Source organism: Aristolochia californica, unplaced genomic scaffold (genome assembly GCF_029961685.1).
Source record: "Aristolochia californica isolate CCGP_79_NKW_82.1479 unplaced genomic scaffold, dmAriCali1.0.hap1 SCAF_16, whole genome shotgun sequence".
Classification (NCBI taxonomy): domain Eukaryota; kingdom Viridiplantae; phylum Streptophyta; class Magnoliopsida; order Piperales; family Aristolochiaceae; genus Aristolochia; species Aristolochia californica.
In genome coordinates, this window is record NW_027181837.1 from 14,800,613 (window position 1) to 14,822,698 (window position 22,086).

Genomic DNA, 22,086 nt, shown 5'->3' on the forward strand with positions numbered 1-22,086 from the left:
TGGTGCTCGAACCTCTCTTGCAGACTGACCTTTGCTGCTTCAAATATCGATTTGTCTTTGTAGAAAACTCAGATTTCTAAAATTCCTTTTGATTTGGAAAGTAGACTCTAAGATATTTTCATAAATATATATTTTTAAATATGAAAACTAATATGGAGGTGCAAACGCCAAGAAAACCAGGAGTACTAGGATTGGAAAGACATGAAAAATATATAAGAGGAACCTAAACTACTAGAGATATACATAAGAAAAGGATCACTTTATCTCTATCGGTTGACCAAGTCAACTCATAGAACCTATTCTAATACCATGTTGAATTTTTTAAAAAGAGAAAAACTTCACTAACTTGTTGTAATTTGAGTGCATGAACCCCTATTTATAATAGAGGAAAGTAGTAGAGTCCAATTACAATTAAAATTCCCTTGTCCCAATTATACCCAAAGTCTAACACTTAAAGATAAGTCCTAGTATAATTAAATAACTAAACATAAATAAAAGACTAACATAACTAAAATACCTTTTAATTGAAACTCTTTTGTGATACTTCCTTCTATAATAATTCTGGTTCTATACAACTTCTTATTGTGATAGTCATGTAAGACTCTTCCATATATGCTCTTCAACATTTATAATAGAGAAAACAAGCAGACTTAAGATTAAAATTAAACTACTAATATCCAAATTACTCTCAAAGTCAAACACTTAAAAGATAAATTCTAGAGTAATTAAATAACTGAAAAAGAATAGAAGACTAACAAAACAAAAATACCTTTTAATTGAGACTCTTTTGGGAAACTTTCTTCCATGAGACTCTTGTAAGACTTTGTCATATGAATTGTTACTCTACGAGACTTTTTGTTGTGAGAATCATATAAGACTCTTATATAACTATTCTTCAACACTCCCTTTCAAACCGGAGTTTATAACTTCAACATGCGATGAAAAGATTCTTTATCTTCAATAAAAGTTCTTCATTTTCACTCCTCCTAACATAGATATTCTGGTCACATAAAATTTGATTACCACAACACGTGGAATTCTTCACGGTAGATTCTGTCACCTACCTCATTCTTCTTACTTCTCCTTCTATACACCCCATCCCTCCCCCCTCCTAAGTTGGTGATAAAAAAAGACATAAAAACCCACCTTGGACAAAACAAATATAGGAGAACACTCCTAACCCCATCCCTCCCCCCTCCTAAGTTGGGGATAAAAAAAGACATAAAAACCCACCTTGGACAAAACAAATATAGAAGAACACTTCTAAACGTATGAGAAAACTCCATAAACCAATCAAAATTATTATAGTTTAAAAAAATTTGGCTCAATTTCAAAGGCAGAAAAAACTTAATTTTAGGCATAAACGAGATTACTCACTTTTGAAGGGTAGCTCAAACAAATACTAGCTCTTAGGTGAAGAATAAAAAACTTGACTCAAGTTAGATATTGAGCACACCCCTATAATTTGTAGGTAGTGGGTCAAGGCATTGCTCTAAAGTTGTAAAAATAAAAGATGATAAATTGATGAAATACTAAAGGAAAAACAATGATAACAACAATCATATTTTAATCAGAAGGAGACGATTATGCAAAACTCATACTTTCAAACGAATTAAAAAACTTTAAATAGGAGGGGACAATGCAACACTCTACTTTCTTAACGAATGTGACTTCAAGGGGGGGGGGGGGGGGGGGGGGGGGGGGGGGGGGGGGGGGGGGAAGGGGGGCACTTGAACTAGAACTCTAAAAGTAACTGTTTGTTGGACCAAGTATGATCTCAAAGAAGTTTATGGGTGGTGAGCATAATTTTTGGATATGACGATGCAGACAAGCAAGCCAATATTAGAGAGGAGGCCCCATGCCAAATTGTGTCATACGGTCTTCCCTCAAAACCAAATTACTAGATGCCAACATGGAGTGCTTAAGTTTGACAACAAATCTTTAATAACAAGGGAAATATGTCTAAAAAACTAGGCGTTAAGTTGTAGAGTCTAATCACCGCCCTATGTTGAGTCGATATACGGATCGACCTTCACAGTAAGGTTGTCGTGGGAGTTGGAAGGGGGTTGATCCACGATATATTAAATGTTGTTTCATTAAGGGTAATTTGGAAATTTTACTCTAGTATCATGGCTGCCATAATTTTCTCTTTATAATTGAGGGGCACCGCAATTAGGGTTTTATCATCACTAAGAAGAAGCTGGAGTTGTAGCCCGAGAGAGGTTAGAGAAAACACCTGTAAGTGTGTGTGATTTCTCTTGTAAACTATTTAATCTTTATAGTGGATTATTGCAGCGACGTAAGACAGGACACGGTCTCACTTTGAGGCGAACCTGTATAAATCTTGTGTTTGATTTCGTTCTTGCGTTTCTTTCTTTTTGCGATTATTATTATTTCTCTAGTTAGTTTGGAATTAGGGCGTCTAATTACTAACAGTAGGAACTTATGAGAAAAGGAAATTCAAGTCATGTCAATGCATGGAGAAGTAATAAGAGAAAAAATAGGAAAAATGAGAGATTTTTGGGAGAACTAAACCTTTGCTACTTCAAATATATTATATCTTCTGAAATATAGCTCAGAATCACAAACAACTTGTTTCTAAAGAAACTAGACTCAATAATCTTTCTTTAAAAATATAATTATTTATATAAAGTCTCATTATTACTAGCATAAAATGCCTTGAAGTACCAAACATTATGTTGTCGCTCAAACCTTTCTTGTTGCTTAATCTTTGTTGATCAAATGTTTATTTTCTTTTTTCTTTTTAGAAAACTCTGATTGATCAAATTCTTTTTGATTTGGAAAATAGATTCAAAATACTTTCCATCAATTATAATTTGTAGTATGAAAGTAGTATTATAGTGGTAAAAAAGTCATGGGAAAAACAAGTAGAGGGATTGAAAAAACATCATAAGAAACAAAAAGAAGAACATAAATGGAGATGAAAAATAAGAAAAAGTATCGCATAGAACTTGCTCTAATACAATGTTGAATTTCTAAAAAATAAAAATAATTGATTAACTTGATGTTGTATACAATAAACCTCTATTTATAGTGGAGGAAACAAGTAGAATCATATTACAACTAAACTACCCATATCCTAGTTACACTCAAAGTCACACACACTTAAAGAAGTCTTAGAGTAATTAAATAATTGAAAAATAAGAGAAGACTAATATAACTAAACCACATTTTCTCAAAGACTATGTTATGAGACTTCTTTCCATGAGAAAGAAAGGAAAAAAAGGATAAGAAAAAGGACACATTATTTCAATGATTCACCAAGTCAACTCATAGAACTTGCTCTTGTACCATGTTGAATTTCTTAAAAAGAGAAATAATTCATTGACTTGATTATAACTGAATATAATGAACATCTACTTATAATATATGAAACAAGCAGAGTTAGATTACAATTAAACTACCCAAATCCCAGTTAGACCCAAAGTCAAACACTTAAAGATAAGTCCTAAAGTAATTAAATAATTGAACTGGAAGAAAAGACTAGCATAACTGAAATACCTTTGGCCTATGGTAAAAACTAAAGACAAAAGAATGATCAATCAAGTAACTAAATTAATACCTGAAATGAAAAGTAATTGGAGATTATTATTGTGAAGAAGAACTTACATGGAGTGAAAATTGAAGAGTTTGAAGACTTAGAGTCAAAGTTAAATAGAAAATCTCGAGAACTCTAGCTATATAAGTAGATAATCAACCAAATTTTGATTCTCAAGCATAGGTATTTATTGAAGCATTAGGACATGCAAAATATTTCTAAAGCTGTGTTTTTCAAGTTTATACAAAAGTTTTGGAAGTTTTTATTCACTTAGTTTTTGCCTTAATCTTGCTTAAAACTTAATAGAATTCACTTGAAAGTAGCTTGATCTATCAAGCTACATAAAGTATGACGGATCAACCCATATGGCATTGGTGGATCAACTTACAATGGTTGATCGATCTATCTATGTTGTTGATGGATCCACCTACAGTGGTTGATGGATCAACCAAAAGCCTACCAAATGAGTGTATAAAGTATTATCGATCAACCTATGGCATGATGGATCAAATCCTTTAGCATGAAGGCTAAAAAATCTAGTCATTAGGGTTCGATTGATCAATCACACCCTTTTTGGAATTTTGTAAAATTTGCCAAATAATGACTATTATGGCTATAAAACTTATATATGAGCTCCCCCAAAGTCATAGATGAGCATTGATTTAGCTTTCATTGGCATATTTAAGCTTTCAAGTGCAAAACTCCAACTCTATCCCTTTGCAAGAGAACAACGTCATTCTTCAAATCCTCTTGTATTTCTCATCATGCAATAGTTCCATCCAGCTCCTCCACACATCTCATGCTACATGCTTGAAAATTTGGAAGCTTGGATATCACTAGGAGAAGAGTTATCTCTCCAAAAGAGAGTCTTAAGTTAGATTTTAGTCTTTTATAAAGGTTGTCGAGTACCTTAAAGGTAGAAGAATTGGCATTCTAGAGTCTGGAATCTAGAAAGGGAGTGCCCACTAGAGCTGGAATTTACTTTGTATTGAATCTTTTGGAGAGAGATTAAATTGTATAATTGGGGAATACACTTAGCTTAAACAGAGCCAAAATATCTTTTATTTTTAGCTAATAGAGATACTAGTAAACTTTTGCTAAGCAATAGTTCTTGAGTGGTCGTTACCACTAGGGGAACATCGATGACAAAAATTCTGTCTCATTGTTGTTGTGTACATGTGTCTTCCATTTACATATCTATTTACTTTAATTACACCACAAACATTTAAATTTGTATCTCACCCCCTTTTGAAATGTCACTTGAGCCAATAGAAATTTGTGTGGGAAGGAAAGAATGGATGGTCAACCTGCTTATCATGGGATCAATTGCCTACTATTCTCACCCATTGAGAAGTTTTTATATGCTTTCTCAAGAGTGAATACAACTTTTATCAAAATTTTAGACTGAAAAAGATATCCTTTACCCTAGTGCATGACCTCCTACTCCCTCCTACTTACCTAATGCTTCTTTTGTTTTTTCATATTATAATTAAGTAGTTAAGTCCATAGTTGCGCCAAAGATTATAATAGGCCAACCTATCATATGATACTTAATTTAACAATTAACGTTCATAAATTACATTTGTTCTTCAAGTATTAATTAGTTGCTAAACATATAGTATTAGAGTTGACGCTACGTCTGTGTTTGAACTATGAATGAAGTGATTAAGGAAAATAATTTTACCCAATACTAAAGTGTGTCATCACAAAAGTGAAAATACCTACTTGGTCCAAATGAAAAATATATGTTGAATTTATGGAAAAAAATAAAAACTTCACTGAATTGTTGTAATTTGAGTACAATGAGGCTCTATTTATAATAGATGAAATAAGTAGAATCCAATTACAATTAAACTACCCTTGTCCCAGTTACACCCAAAGTTAAACACTAAAAGATAAGTCCTACAACAATTGAACAATTGAACATAAATAGAAGACTAACATAACTAAAACACCGTTAACTGAGACACTTCTGTGAGATCTCCTCCTATGAGACTCCTATAAGACTCCACCATATTAATTCTGGCTCTGCAAGACTTCTTAATGTGAGAGTCATGTAAGACTCTTCCATACCTACATTTCAACACTCTCCCTCAAGCTGGAGTTTATAACTTCATCTTGCAATGAAATAGATTCTTGGTCTTCAATTTTCTTTTGCTGAAAAAAATTCTTCATAGATGCAAAAACTTCATCTTTTGTGCTCTCCCTTTCTTGAATATTTTTTGTTACATAAAAATTACCACAACATGTGGAACAAAATACCTCTTTTGAATACTTCATCTTCTACTTCTCCCCCTTAAGCTGGGGATAAAAAGGACATAGAGACCCAACTTAGATAAATCACAATATGAGAGAAGAAATTACTCATAGTCGTACGATAAAACTCCATACATCTAGTAAAAAATGGTCATAGTCTGAAACAAACTCTGCTCAATTTTAAAGGAGAAAACCGACTAAACTTTAGGGCACAACAAAGAGACTACTCACTTTGTACGGGTAGCTCAAACACAAATCACCTTTTGGGTAAAAAACAAAAAACTTGACTCAAGTTGGATGTTGGGCACACTCCTATACTTTTTAGGTAGTGGGTCTAGGCATTGCTCTGAAGTGATAAAAATACAAGATGATAAATTTAAAAAATACTAGAGGAAAACAATTTTAACCTGAAGGGGACGACTATGCAACTCTCATACTTCCAAAGGGGCATATTTAAAAAAAAAAACAAGGGGAGACTATAATAATAGAACTTAATAAATTTAACTAAGTATATTTTTTTTAGGTGACCACAATTTTTCGGAATTAACTATACGTAAAATACATAACCAAGTAACAAAAACGCAAAATTTGAAAGCAACATCGAAGCAAGATATTACATACATTGAAGGAGCACATCATGGAGTGATGAAGTCTGACCAAAAATCTCTGATTAGAAGAGAAATTTGGCTAAAAAACTTAGATTTTAGGAGAAAAGGAAGCTCAATTTACTCCAATGCATGGAGACATATTAGGAGAGAAAATAGGAAAAAAATGAAAGATTTTTTTTGGCAAAATTGACCTTTGGTACTTCTGATATCGATATCTCAAGAACTATAGCTCAGAATCACAAAAAAGTTTATTGATCAAGAAACTAGACTCAAAGAGCTTTAAATTGATAACTAATTTGACATAAAAATATTTGTTCTTGAATATTTTATAACCTTTTTATTTTTCTCATTTTGTAACTTAATGATTGACGACTCCAATACAAATATCTCCTTACATATCATATTGACATAAAATTTTCTCCTTATGAAACTAAACTTCGATACCTTTCATTAAAGTATAATATTTCTTCATAAAATATACTTATTTTGAGAGAAAGAATCTGATAGTTTTTGGACTCTGTAATCTAGCCGAACTAAGTACTCTTTCTTCTTTGGCTAGCATGACCATTGACTCTTCGGATATAGGTATCTCCCTCTAGAAAAATCAAATTGAGAATTGGTTTAATAGGTAAATAAATAGACTTATAATTAAATCTTTTGATATATAACTCTCCTCATAAAGTCTCCTTCTTTATGACATAAAATGCCTCAAAACTTGAAGCTTATGTTGTTGCTCGAACCTCTCTTGAAGTCTGACCTTTGCTACTTCAAATAATGATTTCTCTTTGTATAAAAACTCTGATTGCCATTTTTTTTTGCTTTGGAAAGTAGACTTGAAGATATATTTGTCAATATATAATTTTTAATATGAAAAGTTCAGTATGGAGGTGCGAACGCCATGAAAACAGTGGGTATTAGGACAAGAAAAAAAGAAATGATAGAATACGAACCTAAACTACTAGAGATGATAAATCAGAAAATGATCACATTGTCTTTGTGGGTTGACCGAGTCAACTCACATAACCTGCTTTGGTACCATGTTGAATTTTTAAAAAAGAGAAAAACTTCACTGACTTGTTGTAATTTGAGTACAATGAACCTCAATTTATAACAGAAGAAACAAGTAGATTTCAATTACAATTAGTCCTAGTTACAGCCAAAGTTAAATACTAAAATACAAGTCCTAGAACAGTTAAACAATTGAGCATAAATAGAAGACTAACATAACTAAAACACCTTGTTGGAATGAGCTATAAATTGTGTAAATTGTTAACGTAGTTATAAGAAACGATTTGTTTCCTTTTTTTTTCCCTAATTCTAAGATATAAATTGGATCTAAATTAGGTTGTAAATGTATTATAAAAGGCTTCCATGAGGAGAAGAATTTCATCGAAAAAAGTTCTTTGAAACCCTTCTTTGAAATCCTTCTTTGTTCTTTGTGTTAGTTGGTTTTACATGGTATAAGAGCGGGAGAATTCTCTTCTCCTTTTTGTCGCCGAATGACAGAGTTAAGTGCTCCCGTAGTCGCCGAAGGAGGTAGTCGAAAAAAAAAATCATTGGGAAGTTGCAAAACTCTGTTTTCTGCAACTCAGTAGCCCGACAGTCCAGTAGCCAAAAGAGCGTCGCCGACGACCCACGACGATCGCCAACGACCACCGGCGACTGCACCACCCACCCCGTTGTTGCTACCGACCACCGCACCGAAGGAAATCGACGCTGCTGTCACTGAAGAAGAAAGGTGATATTTTTTTTTAAACTTAGGAACTACAGTTCCTTTATTTATCTATGGGTCAACCCAATGAATAAAGGGTCAACCCAACGGATCCGAATCGGACCCGAACTGGAACAAAATCGAACCGGACCAAAACTGGATCGTGCTAGAGCCGGACTAGACCGAACCGGGTCCAATATAGGACCAGCCCCGACCAAACCTAACCTGACTATCGAACCGAACTAAACCAGACTACTGAACCAAACAGAACTACTTCCCGGACCGGACCCAAAATCCAAATCAACCTAGAGACAAACAATTGGGAGCTATCGTCCAATCTCTAGAAAAGCTAACAACCAAGTATGCACTCACTACGGGGAAAAAGGCCATTTGCAGTAGCGTTGTTATGAGATTATTGGTTTTCCAGAGTGGTGGGACTTTTATAAAAAAACCTCAAAAAAAGATTGTTGGGGAAAATCTACTGCCTAAGGTGAATGTTGCCCATCTAGGTATTATCTATAAAGCATCAGTATTATCTGCATATTCTAAGAATATAACTTGGATTATTGATACAGGTGCATCCGATCACATGACGAGGGATTCTAGTCAGTTAAAATCTGTCCTACCTTCTCCTCAATCTGTTATTTCCACCGCCAATGGTAGTACCTCTCCTATTACTAGGGAAGGATCAGTTATCTTGTCGAATAATTTTACATTAGATGTTGTCCTTGTTATTCCATCTCTTGAATACAATCTATTGTCTATTAGCCAAATTACTTCAACTCTTGCTTCCCATCTTTTGTGTCTTTCAGGACATTTTAACCCGAAAGATTCTTGGTTATGGTGTTAGATGGGGCAAACTCTACTATTTGGAGTTGACAGAGAATGGGGGATCGAAAATCAGTCAGGCAAATCAAGCTAGAAGTGAAGACAGTCCTCATGCAACTATATGGTTATGGCACCGAAGACTCGGTCATCTTTCCTTTGGTTATTTTAAGAAATTGCGACCACAACTTTTTTCAGGTTTGAATAATTTGGAGTTTCATTATGACACTTGTGAAATAGAAAAGAGCCATCGTATCTCTTATTTACCAAGTTTGAATAAGAGTTCTGAACCTTTTGAGGTTATTCATTCTGATGTTTGGGGTCCTGCAAAGGTTCCCTCTATGTCTCGAGCTCGGTATTTTTGTGAAATTTATTGATGAATGCACTAGAATGACTTGGGTATCTCTGCTTATAAAAAAGAGTGATGTGTGTCTAGTTGTTCAGAAATTTCACCAAATGGTACACACTCAGTACTAGAAGCAGATTCGTGTTTTGCAATCTGACAATGGTATTAAGTTTGTCAATGCTTCTCTTGGTAATTTTTTAAACAATCATGGAATTCGTCATCAGACCTCATGCACCTATACTCCCCAACAAAATGGATTGGCAGAGAGGAAGAATAGACAACTTTTGGAAGTAGTGTGTGCCTCTCTCTTTGGCATGAACATGCCTCGGTTTTATTGGGGCAAAGCTGTCAAATATGCTGCCTACCTTATCAATCAAACACCTTCTTGAGTTATAGACTTTCATACTCCTCAACAAAAATTGCACTCCCTAACTTCCATTCCCCATCTTCTGAATCTTGAACCCCGGGTTTTTGGGTGTACTATATATGTTCATATCCCAAAAGTCTTGCGAAATAAACTTGATCCATGTGCCAAACAGTGTGTTTTTGTTGGCTCTTCTGATTTTCAAAAAGGATATCGGTGCTATGATCCACACACCCAAAAATTCCATGTAACTCTAGATGCCTCTTTCCATGAATTAAAACCTTATTACTCAGGGGGAGTCACTCAGAATTCTCTTCAGGGGGAGAGCTCAAGTGAGGAGAATAATAGAGGGGCAGAGTTTACTGAGTTAGAAGTGGTGAATGAATTGTTTAATCAACAAGAGAATAATGGAGGTGCTGAGTTAGAAACAGTGAATGAATTTTTTAATCAACCAGGTCGTCATGATGTGCGACAAGATTGTGCTCCCAACCATGAAGCTAAAAGTGAATCATTAATTGTTCCTGAAGAATCCTCAGAGTTGCCTCCGTTTGCACCATCAACTGAAGAATCAACCCAGAATGTTCCTCCTCAGGTAAATACGAATCATGTGTTTGATGAATCTATTGAAACATGTGTTCCTACAGAAAATATAACTCCTAGATATCCACAAAGATTGAATAACGGAGTTCCAAAGAAACAGTATGAACCTGATCCTGAAGCCAAGACCAAATACTCAACCAACAACTATGTGTCATCCCATAGGTTGACTCAATCGTATGTGTTTACTGTTGATCAATTATCCAAGGTTTTTATTCCTAGTAATGTGTTGAATACATTAGCTGATTCAAAATGGAAAAAGGCGATGAACGAAGAGATAGAGGCTCTACAAAAGAATGCCATGTGGGAACTTGTTTCACAACCTAAAGGAGTGAAGACAATTGGATGTCAATGGTTGTTCACGGTGAAACTCAAATCGGATGGAAGTATTGAAAGATATAAAGTTCGACTAGTTGCAAAGGGATATACGCAAAAGTATGGGATAAACTATCAGGATACTTTTGCACTAGTAGCTAATATCAATACAATTCGCATTCTTATATCTATAGCAGCGAATCGATACTGTCCTCTGCAACAATTTGATGTTAAAAATGCCTTTCTCAATGGAGACTTAGAAAAAGAAGTTTACATGGAGCTACTACCCGAAGTTAAAAGTGGTTCTTTATATCAAGGTAAAGCCTATAAATTGAAGAGGTCATTGTACGGGCTTAAACAGTCACCCAGAGCATGGTTTGGGAGATTCTCGGCTACAATGAAGGAGTTTGGCTATAAGCAAAGTAGCTCAAATCATACTTTGTTTATAAAACACAAAGAAGGAAAAGTAACAACTTTAATTTTGTATGTTTATGATATGGTCTTGACAGGAGATGACCCATGTGAAATGCAAGCTTTACAGGAGTATTTAGCCACTAAATTCGAAATGAAGGATCTCAAACAACTTAAATATTTTTTGGGAATTGAGGTGGCAAGATCGAAACATGGAGTCTTCCTTTCACAGCGAAAATATGTGTTGGATCTTCTAGCCGAAACCGGAATGCTTGATTGTAAACCAGTAGAGACCCCCATAGAAATGAATCATAAGCTCATAATTGTCCTAGATCAAATCCCAACAGACAAAGGGCGTTATCAGTGATTAGTTGGAAGATTAATCTACCGATCACACATAAGACCAGATGTAGCATATGCAGTGAGCGTTGTGAGTCAGTTCATGCATGCACGAACTGAAGAACATATGGAAGTAGTCCATCGGATCTTGAGATACTTAAAGAGTGCTCCAGGAAAAGGTATGTTATTCGCAAAAAAATGTGTCTCTAACATTGAAGGATATACAGATTCTGATTGGGCAGGAGATCAAACAACCAGAAGATCCACGTCTGGTTACTTTACTTTTGTGGAAGGTAATCTTGTCACGTGGAAAAGCAAAAAACAGAAGGTAGTATCAAGATCAAGTGTTGAAGCTGAATTTCGAAGCATGACTCATGGTGTATGCGAATTGTTATAGATATGAAATATACAGAGGGATTTAAAGATTATACAATTTCCTTTTATTCCATCCGGTAGTCAGATGGCTGCTGATATGCTCACGAAAGGAGTTTCAGGGAAAGTATTTTATGGTATAATTGACAAGTTGGGCATGATCGACATCTATGCACCAACTTGAGGGGGAGTGTTGGAATGAGCTGTAAATTATGTAAATTGTTAACGAAATTATAGGAAACGATTTATTTCTTTGTTTTGTTCCTGATTCTAAGATCTAAATTGGATTTAAATTAGGTTGTAAATGTATTATAAAAAGCCTCCATGAGGAGAAGAATATCATCGAAAAAAAAATTCTTTAAAATCCTTCTTTGTTTTTTGTGTTAGTCGGTTTTACACACCTTTAACTGAAACTCTTCTATGAGACGTCCTCCTATGATACTCCTGTAAGACTCCACTATATTAATTTTAGCTATGTGAGACTTCTTACTATGAGAGTCGTATAAGACTCTTCTATACTTGCTCTTTAACACTATCATAGAGTAGGATGTCAAGTTCCAAAGTGTAACTTATGGGAAGGACACTACCTAGTAGAAGAAGTCATTACAAAAAGTTGAAAAAAGCTACTTAATCTAGAGTGGAAGTTGTTATAAATATATCATCATGGACAAGGCCTCTTATGATCCTATAGAGTCCAATTTGGGGTATTTTATTGGCTAAGTAGCAAATACAGAATTTTTTTTTAGAAGATTAATTATTTTAGCAAAAGATAATTCACAAGTTTATGTGCCACAAGATCTTACAACCTAAAGTCAATCAAGCACCTTACTTGTCAAGGGAATTCTTCGATCGCTCAAGATTTGGACATGATCGGATCGGAACTTAATCTACTTTTGAGTGTCTGGGTAGATTATTCAATTTCATATAAATTTACCATAACAATCCTTGGTATAATGATTATCATTTTCAGCACTTTTAGTGTTGCCATATTTACTGATAGATTTATCGAAATTTAATCTACTTTTGAGAGTCTAAGCAGATTATTTGATTTCATATAAATTTACTATAAAAATCCTTGATATATTGATTACCATTTTTAACACTTTTAGTGTTGCCATATTTACTGATAGATTTATTTCGTTATCTACTCTTGTTCGTGCCTTTTTTTTTTTTAAGAATATAAATAAATAATATGTAAAAAAAAACCTAAATAAAGAGAGGGATAACGTTGTATTTTATTTATCCATAGACATACAAGGACAAGGAAATTTTTCCTTGATGGCTTAATTTAAATATTTTTAATTAAATAACCTAATTTTATACTTAACTAATTTTAATATTTTATAATAGAGAAATTTTTATTTATTTATAATTTATTTATAAATTATTTACATATTTTCACCCTTTTACTTTATATTTCCCTTTGTTTACTCTTTTACCTGTACCTATTTTGTCCGGTAGCCTTAGCCTTCCATGCATGCCGTCCATCACCAAACCAAATACGTGTTGTTTGTTATACAACAAGTATCTCTACACAAGCTACACCTGCCAAAAATAAAAACGAATTCAAAAGTAGGAGAAAAGATAACAGAAGGACCATCACTGTTAACCCAACGCCGTTACTCTTTCCACCTTCTCCGTTTTCTCAACCCTTTTCGCCGTCTCTTTTAATTATTAAAGATTCCTATAAAAATTGAAATTCTAATAATATCTATTTACAGTTTTCTTTTTAATCAAGCTTCCTCCTACTTTGGATTCTCAACCATGCTTGTTCCATTTGGGGGCATACCAGATTAAAAAATAGTTAATTTTTAATAATAAAAATTAAAATAAAAGTTACTTAATTAATACATTATGTCAATTAGATGATATAAAATTATAAATATAGGGACTTGATTTTTTTTATTATAAATTAAAAGAAGGTCGATTTTATGCTGGCTTAGATTTAGAATGCACGAGAGGAGGTGCCTTTGGTTCGAACTATTTAAACTTATTTGGTCTTGATGTAGGACAGGAGAGCTCAAGTCTCCGAATTGGATTATGATATGTATTTCTCTACAAAAAACCTTGAAAATATCTAAATTGTGAATATTTAAGAATTTTTTAATTATTTATCTTTTTTTTATTAATTGGCTTGGGCCTGTAAAGAGTATATTTAGTGGCTAAAATGTATTTTTATTATATTTATACAATTTTTTTTAATATATATATTTTTATTTCTTAATTCTTATAAATATAAAAGTTTTTGAGTATTTGGTCTGTAACGGCGTTAGATGGAAAGCATCCAACCAAACCGAACTAAAAAAGGAAGCGAAAATCCCTATTCCCTATTTAATCGACTACTGTTGTTCCCTCTCCTCTTTCTCCCTTCTCTGTTTGTCTCTCACACAGAAAACAGCTCTTCGCCTCTTTTCCTTCACTCTAAAGCTTCGTCTTTTCTCCTGCTTCCCCGTCGGCGATCGCCGGAAATTTTTCTCCACTTCGTTTCTTCTCCGCCGATTCTACTTCCATGGAGGATTTCTTCAGTTCCGAGGAAGAAGATGTTTACTACAGCGATCGGGATTCGCTCGACGGAATCGAGAACGACGATGATTTGGATGCGCGGACGAAATTCATCGCTTCCTCCAGTCAGGTCATCCGCTTTTCTCCTTTTTTTTTTTTTTCGATAACTTCCGTCGGATTGTCGGCGGAGGATATCGGCGCTTGAGGCATCCGTGTGTTGAATTCTTGTGGTTCTAGATGATTTCGACTCGGTCTTATCGTAGTTTTTTCGTTCATATTTTTTGTGTAAATTTTGATTTTTCGTCGGCTGGATGCTTTGACGGAGTTTTCGATTTTGGATTTGATTCCAGGGGGAATTCTTTGCATATTAAGTCATCATTTCGGCATTGGAATTGGGTGGCGGGTGTGGGAATTGATTAGTTCAGCTGCATTATTCAGTGCGTGAATTGAGTGAACTATAGTTTCCTGATTCGATTAGTGGTTGTAATGTTTCTGAATACTTTGCATGTCTTTGTTTCTTAAACGAACATAGTGTTTAGGGCCTAGTGAACTGTGTGGGTGCTGTGTCGATCACAAGTGGCTAATGTTTCTTGTTTCTGAGGTCCTACGACCACCACGCTTTATCACTCCACTCGAGTTCTCTTTCCTTTAGCATTTGATGGTAGTATGGTCTTTATCATCACTTGGGTAATGATATCTTCAGCATTTGATTGTTTTCCATTTGGTCTTGTTCTTTTAACTTTTGCTTAACACCTTGCATCGCTTGAAACTCTTTCTGAATCCGGCCCCTGGGAAGAATCTTTGTTATGCCTATATTTCATTTGATATAATTTCGTTGCTGCATGGTTGCACAGTAAAATGCATTTTGATCCACATAGCAGATGGACTCATTGAGGAAATCACCATTTTTGAGTTTTGAAGCTGATCGGACCTGCAAAAGTTGGCTAATACAGCTAAACCTTGTTTTTTTTTTTTCTTGAAGAAAATTGACAATAATTCCACTATTTCTCTTTTACAGGTAATTACAAGAGAATCTCTTCTGGAAGCACAGGTGAGAAAATCTCTGAGCTCTGATTCGAGTATATTCCTTGCTTTATTTAATCAACATAGAGTATGATAGATATGCATTTATGCATTAGCATTATCTTAAAGCATTGATATAAATTCATTTGCCATGCAGCGACAAGATCTGCAAACTATTATGGATATGCTTACAATAAAAGAGCACCATGCACGAACTCTACTTATTCATCACCGGTGGAATGTTGAGAATTTGTTGGCAGTACTTGTGGAGAAGGGAAGGGACCGTTTATTTGAGGAAGGTGGTGTTACAATTTTGGAGAAGAAAGATCTTCCCTCTTCACAGTCTGCATCCCTAGTCACGTGCTTTATCTGTATTGAAGATGTTCCGCGACATGATGCCACCTCTATGGACTGTGGTCATTGCTTTTGCAATAGCTGTATGTGCCCCTTATATCCTATTGTACAGTCATGTGTACACTGTTTCGAATTCCAGCATTTAGAGAGTATCTTTGTCCCTTTTGGTCCTTAATAAACTGGTCGGAAGTGAACTTGCTTGTGATTTATGAGTTCACGACCACTTTATAATTGTTTAAAGTATGTTGTGGAAAGGAATGCTGCATCTCATAGTCGATAACCTTGTCCATTTTGGACATTTAATGTGCCTTTATTCGCTAACTGTATCTTAACGAGAAGTTTGATAAATGCTTCTGATTTTATGAAAAATTACAAACATGAGTCTACTTTAACTCCGGGTACTTGAATGTTTCCGTATTAACCATTCTTCCCATGTTAAGATGTCCAGGTATACCATATATGTGTTATAAGAAAGGTGCATTTTTCTGGTAATCCTGCAACAGAAATGGAATTCTCTTTTCCTTTTGTGAATTGTTGAATTATTATTTGTGAATTGGGACTTGGGACTTGGGCCTTTGGCTCAACGGTCACATGCGAGGGTTTGTTGTGTGAGTTCTTGGGTTCAAGTCTCACTAGGTGTAATGGGGTGCGTACATGTGTAACCAACACTCAAAAATATTATTTGTGAATTGTATAATTATCATTTTCAAAAAAGAATTGTGTAGTTGTTTATTTTTTTGCGCTTAAACTTCCACTTTTCTAGTACTTCTGCATCAGAAATGGCATTCTCTTTTTATTTGAGTCTTTATGATTTTTCAATTATCATTTGCTAATTGAATATTATCCTTTTCAAAAAACCTGTATAACTATATGCATATTTTTTCGCTTACACGTTTCTTCTTTGTACAGGTTGGACTGAGCATTTCATAGTTAAGATAAATGAAGGGCAGAGTAGGCGGATCCGATGCATGGCCCACAAGTGCAATGCGATCTGTGATGAAGCCATTATCAGAAATCTAGTTAGTGCTAAGCACCCTGATCTTGCGGAGCGATTTGATCGTTATCTTTTGGAGTCATATATAGAAGACAATAACAAGGTTAAATGGTGTCCTAGTGTTCCACATTGTGGTAATGCCATACGTGTTGAAGGTCGGGATGCATGCGAGGTAACTGAGGTGGAATGTGCATGTGGGTTCCAGTTCTGTTTCGGTTGTTCCTCTCATGCCCACTCACCTTGTTCATGCCTTATGTGGGAGCTCTGGGCCAAAAAGTGCCGAGACGAATCAGAGACTGTCAATTGGATTACAGTAAATACAAAGCCCTGCCCCAAGTGCCACAAGCCTGTTGAAAAGAATGGGGGTTGTAATCTTGTCAGCTGTATCTGCGGACAGGCTTTTTGGTGTGTTTCCTTCTAAAGCCTTGTTTAATAACCTGTTTAAACAATATTAGAAGTTCCCTAGTTTTATTATCTTTACTTTTTTGCTAATTTTCTTGTTTATTATAGTTGGTTGTGTGGTGGGGCTACCGGCCGTGAGCACACGTGGTCAAGTATTGCAGGCCACAGTTGTGGGCGCTACAAAGAAGACCGAGATAAGTTAGCTGAACGTGCAAAGCGTGATCTGTACAGATACATGCACTACCACAACCGTTACAAAGCACACACGGATTCCTCTAAGCTTGAAACAAAGCTCAAGGAAACCATCCAGGCGAAAATAGCGATTGCTGAAGCCAAGGACTCTGGGATGAAAGATTTTTCTTGGCTTACAAATGGGGTAAACAGACTGTTCAGGTGTAGAAGGGTTCTTTCTTATTCGTACCCATTTGCATTTTACATGTTTGGAGATGAACTCTTCGGTGATGAAATGGATATAGAAACAAAAGAATTGAAGCAACATTTATTCGAAGATCAGCAGCAGCTGTTGGAGAGCAACGTTGAGACGCTGTCAAAGTTTGTAGAGGAGCCATTTGATGAGTTCACTACCAGTAGAATCATGGAGATAAGGATGCATGTCATTAATCTATCTTTAGTGACTGATAATCTCTGCAAAAAAATGTGAGAATCTTGGTGCTGTAAGACTTAGAATAGATGCTTTTCTTTATATATTGACGTATCTTGACCTTCCCCCCCCTTTTTTCAGGTATGATTGTATTGAGAATGATCTGTTGGGTGGCCTTCAGGGAGCTACGCATTGTATTGCTCCATACAATTCTAAGGGGGTTATTCGGGCAGCACAACTCTCCGATTGTAGCGATTTTACAAAGCCCATGATTACTGGTAGCTATTTAGTTGGTATGTAGTTCTCTCACCAGCTTGTCAAATTAGTTGATTGTTTTGGGATATCCGTCCAGATTCTTCTGCATTTTTATTGATCATTGTTCTGTTTTATTTGGTTATTCTCTTGAGGTAAATATGTTGCTTATTAGATGTACTAATGGTGAAGATTTCTCAAATTTGTCTTAATTGGAAGCTTAAATTGAAGAAATTAAGACTAATGTCTTCTGACCCAAAAAATTGTGGATATGGCCCTAATAGGAGAATCTGAGAAGGACCGGTCATCATCCAGTAGCCATTCTTCTGGTTCATCTCCTGGTATAGATGAGATTGGATGCTCAACTCGAAAACGTGCTAGGAAAGAAGCCTTGGGGGATTCACTCTTCGATCTTAATATGCCTGCTGAGGTGGTTGACAAGAGTTGATTGGTGGGCATCTGTCCTTGTAATGGCTAGTTCAAGTGTACAGGCCTAACATAGAGTCGCCAAAGTTCAAAGCTGCAGGGGGTCTTTACCCATTTTTCTGCCTTTTGTTCTGGTTGGCTTTCTTAGCCATTGATGAGGTAATATCTCGGGAAGCAGCATATTTAGTGGAATTTTTGTTTTTTTAATTATTTTTGTACATTCTGTCTCGAGCCAATGTTCATAGTATAAATAAATGTATAGTACACCCCCATGCATTAAATCTCTCCTTATCTGGGTGTGATTTCAAGAACCGTGTTCTTACCCTTCCCTCATTAAGGGTATTTCTCTAACATTCTGGAATAGACAATTGAAGTAAAGTCTGATTTAATTGGGAAAGATATTGACCTATGAAAGTGGAAGTCAACTGGTGGCAAAGTAGTGAACATTTCGAGTTTCAGGTATGAGAAGCAGATCTCTTTTACTTGCAAGTATCCAAGTTTTCTAATCAACATTTAGCTTATTCTGCATCTGTGGTTGCCAGTGCCTTGCTCGTTTTTTAGTGTTGACCTTGTTAGGAAAGAATCTTAATCAGTCAATTCCTGTTTTGTTCTTTTTTGCCTTCCTTTGACTCTCCAAAAGCTACATTGGTCCTAAATTGGTCCTTCCAGTACCTGCTTTACTGGGATATTTGGTAATTGATCTAAAGAGATGCCGGACAAGATTTGGCTTTCCTCCATCGAGAGCTTTAGTTTGTGGAAGCATTCGAGCCCCGGTTGTATATGAGAAAACTTAAAAGTTGCTGAGGAAGAATTAGAAACTTTCTTTTTTTTATCAATGGTTGGCTTTTCATTTAAAAGTGGTTGGCTTTTCTTCTGAGTGGAAGCCATACCAACACATCAAGCGGAAGTGTATATACAGCTTTAGAGCTTATTCGGCCAATTCTATGGTCTCTTCGTTTATGATTTTCGGTTGAAGTGATTCATGCTCTTCTTAGTTCTTTCGCAGAACAGTACGTTTTACCAACCTGTTCATGATCAAGCCCTGAAAGCTTTCTCAAGTCGCAAACTGAAATACATCCCGCCAGTTTTTTGCACTACAAACAGGCCTGAAGCTTGGTCTGATTATCATGAAGCAGAAGGTTTCTACTAAATGATATTTAGGAAACAAATTGCAAATGAGTTGGAGCATTTAACACCAATTTTAACTAATTACTGGGAAATCAAACATCTGGAAAAGAAAAGGTTATATGAAGAGCCATGCTCAGTGTAGCATCCAGTCGAAACAAGTCCTGAATCTGGATCCTTGCGAGCTACTTTTAACTCAATAAGAGCAGAAAAAGAAGAGGAAAAATACTAACAAATACATTCTGCTAACATCAGCAAAAAGAGAGTTGGTAGGTGTTTGGTGTACAACCTCAACGTTTGGAATATTGTGGGGCTTTGCGTGCCTTCTTCAGACCCACCTTTTTCCTCTCAACAACTCTCGAGTCTCTTGTTAGAAGGCCTTCCTTTCTAAGGGCTGCCCTGTGGTTCTCACTTACCTTCAGCAAAGCTCGTGCAATGCCAAGAGTGATAGCCTGAGCTTGACCTGAGAGACCACCTCCATGAGCTTTGACAAACACATCGTAGCTTGTCTCATAGCCCAAAGTTAAAAGTGGAACCTTGATATATTGAAGCCATAATGGGTTCCCTTGAAGGTATTCCTGCACAACAGCTATTAAGTAAACAAGAATATATATACAGCTACATGTTGTCATGATCTCATTGTTCAAATAAAAGATACATCGATAGGAAGCACTGGACACATGAAGCAACAAGCTTAAGATTCGCATTTTGAGCTGGATTTGACAAGACCGAGTGAAGCTCTCCATTAGGTATTTTAGTTATTTTAGTTTGAGGTAGAGTCAAGCAGCATGTTACCAGATGTTAGCTAAACTTTTATAGCAAATGAATCTCTGAAGTGCTACACTCCAAGTAGCTTACATGTCAATAACTTAAAAGGCAATAAAAGTATAAAATGAATAAGATGGACGATTCAACTTGGGTCCTCATGAGGAAGGCAAGCCAAAGTTTGTAAAGATGGAAATTCTGAAAAACTAGTGTGGACATTAAACTAACCAACTTACAAGTAAAAATGATGAAGAGCAAATCCTGTAATTCTAACTAAATTAACATTACCTCCACTCACATTTTGATACCTCTTAGTTTACAAAATGGAGCACTGTGGAAGTTAAAGCTCTGAGAATAATTGATTTGGATGCCGATTCCCAATTTTAAAGATAAACGTGCCAAAAGTCTTTGCACTGTTTGAAACCAATTATGTTCCTACAATGCTCAGTGCTTGAAGTAGGAGCATGCTTCATCCTTCTTCCACTGTCATTCAGCCATTGGAATGCTACCAACAACTCGCTCATGAAATGCTAAAATCATACATATCTTCCCCAAACACAGTAGTTTATATGTAGGCTACCTAGGTCAGTAAAGAACTGTTTGAATCCATTTATGTTCTAAAATGCTCAGTGCTTGAAGTAGGGACTTGTTTCCTTCTTCCTCCACTGCTATTCAGCCATTAGAATGCTTGCATTAAAAACAACAGCTAGATCATGAAACGCTAAACTCATACTTTTTCCAAAGACAAGTCGAGCAGATTTTTCATCTGTGATGAACTGATTCTTCTTTCAAGTTCAATACGGGTGACTCCTAAAAAAAGAGAAAAGGGAGGCCCCAATATATGTTCCATAGGGGTTGGAACAAGATTAGAAACATTTCTACTCAAACCCACAATCTACTTCAGCTTTCCCCTCTTCGGTATAAGCGCGTAGCTATTATTCCAGAGATAAACAAAGCAATATCTGAAACAGAAATCGAGACATGAAATTTGAAACCAACGAAGCTCGACGCTTTAAATCACAGCTAAAATGTGAATAAATCGACATTCCCACCAAATTAGAGAGTTCTTACCTTGGCATCGCGGTAATTGATGATGAATTTCCCGGTACCTTCCTGAAGGACAACGCGAGCTATCGCGCATTTTCTTCGACCGGTTCCTATAATCCTCTGAGCAGCGAATCCTCCGAGGAGCCTCGACTTGACATACTTCTCAAGGTTCGTCTTCTCCAAGTCGGCAGGCGTGGCGACTTCGGCGGCGGAAGTGGCGACGATGCGTGGGGCTTTAAGGGTGAGGGAGAGTGGGTTCACAGACTTGCTTTCTGACAAGGTTAGAGCTTTGGGTTTTGAAGAGATTTGAGAAGAGAAGGAAAGGGATGAGAAGGAAGAACAAAGGGACGAGAGAGATATGGCCATGTCTCCTCTCTGGTGAGTGTTGAAACAGAAGGAACTCGATAAGTTTTATCGGAACCCGACTTGCTGGAGGGTATTGTGGACCAGCGGATCAATGAACCTAATAAATTGTTGCCTATTCGCGGTACGTATCGGCCTGTATGTATCCGAAACGTAAGCTGTGTTACAGTGTAGATATGCCCTATATACCCACAATCCATAAATCACTGGCCGACACGTACCACGAATAGGCAACAATTTATTAGGTTCCGATAAGCAGATGAGAGATTTAGGTTGAAAGTTATAGTTAAAGTAAGGTTCGAGTAAAACGGTGATTACAATTTTCAGGGTTTAAGAAAAGAGTCATATTGTCACATGGTTAGATTTAGGTTAAGTCCGTTTAGCCAAGCGGAATATCTACCCCGTACGGCCTAGTCCTTCCCAAGAACTAGTCAGCCTCCTTAAGCCTCGGATCCTCCAACCAATACTTCACACTAGAAGTTGCAAGCCAAAAAGGACAACGGAAAAACTAAAGATATAGAAGAGAAAA

General features: G+C 36.0%; 2 protein-coding genes across 2 annotated transcripts; one reads left to right on the forward strand and one right to left on the reverse strand.

The window, feature by feature from the left end:
* Positions 1 to 14,083: 14,083 nt before the first annotated feature.
* On the forward strand, positions 14,084 to 18,540 carry LOC137952992 (probable E3 ubiquitin-protein ligase ARI2). Its single transcript, XM_068800155.1, has 7 exons — positions 14,084 to 14,335; positions 15,224 to 15,256; positions 15,386 to 15,665; positions 16,492 to 16,981; positions 17,087 to 17,635; positions 17,721 to 17,872; positions 18,116 to 18,540. The coding sequence occupies exons 1-7, from the start codon at positions 14,213 to 14,215 to the stop codon at positions 18,277 to 18,279; spliced, it is 1,791 nt and encodes a 596-aa protein (XP_068656256.1). The 5' UTR covers positions 14,084 to 14,212; the 3' UTR covers positions 18,280 to 18,540.
* An 879-nt stretch (positions 18,541 to 19,419) lies between these two features.
* Positions 19,420 to 21,602, reverse strand: LOC137953550 (small ribosomal subunit protein uS9c). The gene is made up of 2 exons (XM_068800980.1): positions 21,219 to 21,602; positions 19,420 to 19,960 (listed from the first exon to the last, which is right to left on the reverse strand). Exons 1-2 carry the CDS (start codon positions 21,558 to 21,560, stop codon positions 19,673 to 19,675), a joined length of 630 nt encoding a protein of 209 aa, XP_068657081.1. The 5' UTR covers positions 21,561 to 21,602; the 3' UTR covers positions 19,420 to 19,672.
* Between the last annotated feature and the right edge of the window lie 484 nt (positions 21,603 to 22,086).

Bases quoted from the DNA above. Each gene is read 5' to 3' on its own strand.
- LOC137952992 (XM_068800155.1), top strand. From the start codon at position 14,213: ATGGAGGATTTCTTCAGTTCCGAGGAAGAAGATGTTTACTACAGCGAT. The intron at 15,666-16,491 runs GTATGTGCCCCT...TTCTTTGTACAG, and splicing joins TCATTGCTTTTGCAATAGCT to GTTGGACTGAGCATTTCATA. The intron at 16,982-17,086 runs GTGTGTTTCCTT...TGTTTATTATAG, and splicing joins ATCTGCGGACAGGCTTTTTG to TTGGTTGTGTGGTGGGGCTA.
- LOC137953550 (XM_068800980.1), bottom strand. From the start codon at position 21,560: ATGGCCATATCTCTCTCGTCCCTTTGTTCTTCCTTCTCATCCCTTTCC. The intron at 19,961-21,218 runs GTAAGAACTCTC...GCTGTTGTGCAG, and splicing joins TCAATTACCGCGATGCCAAG to GAATACCTTCAAGGGAACCC.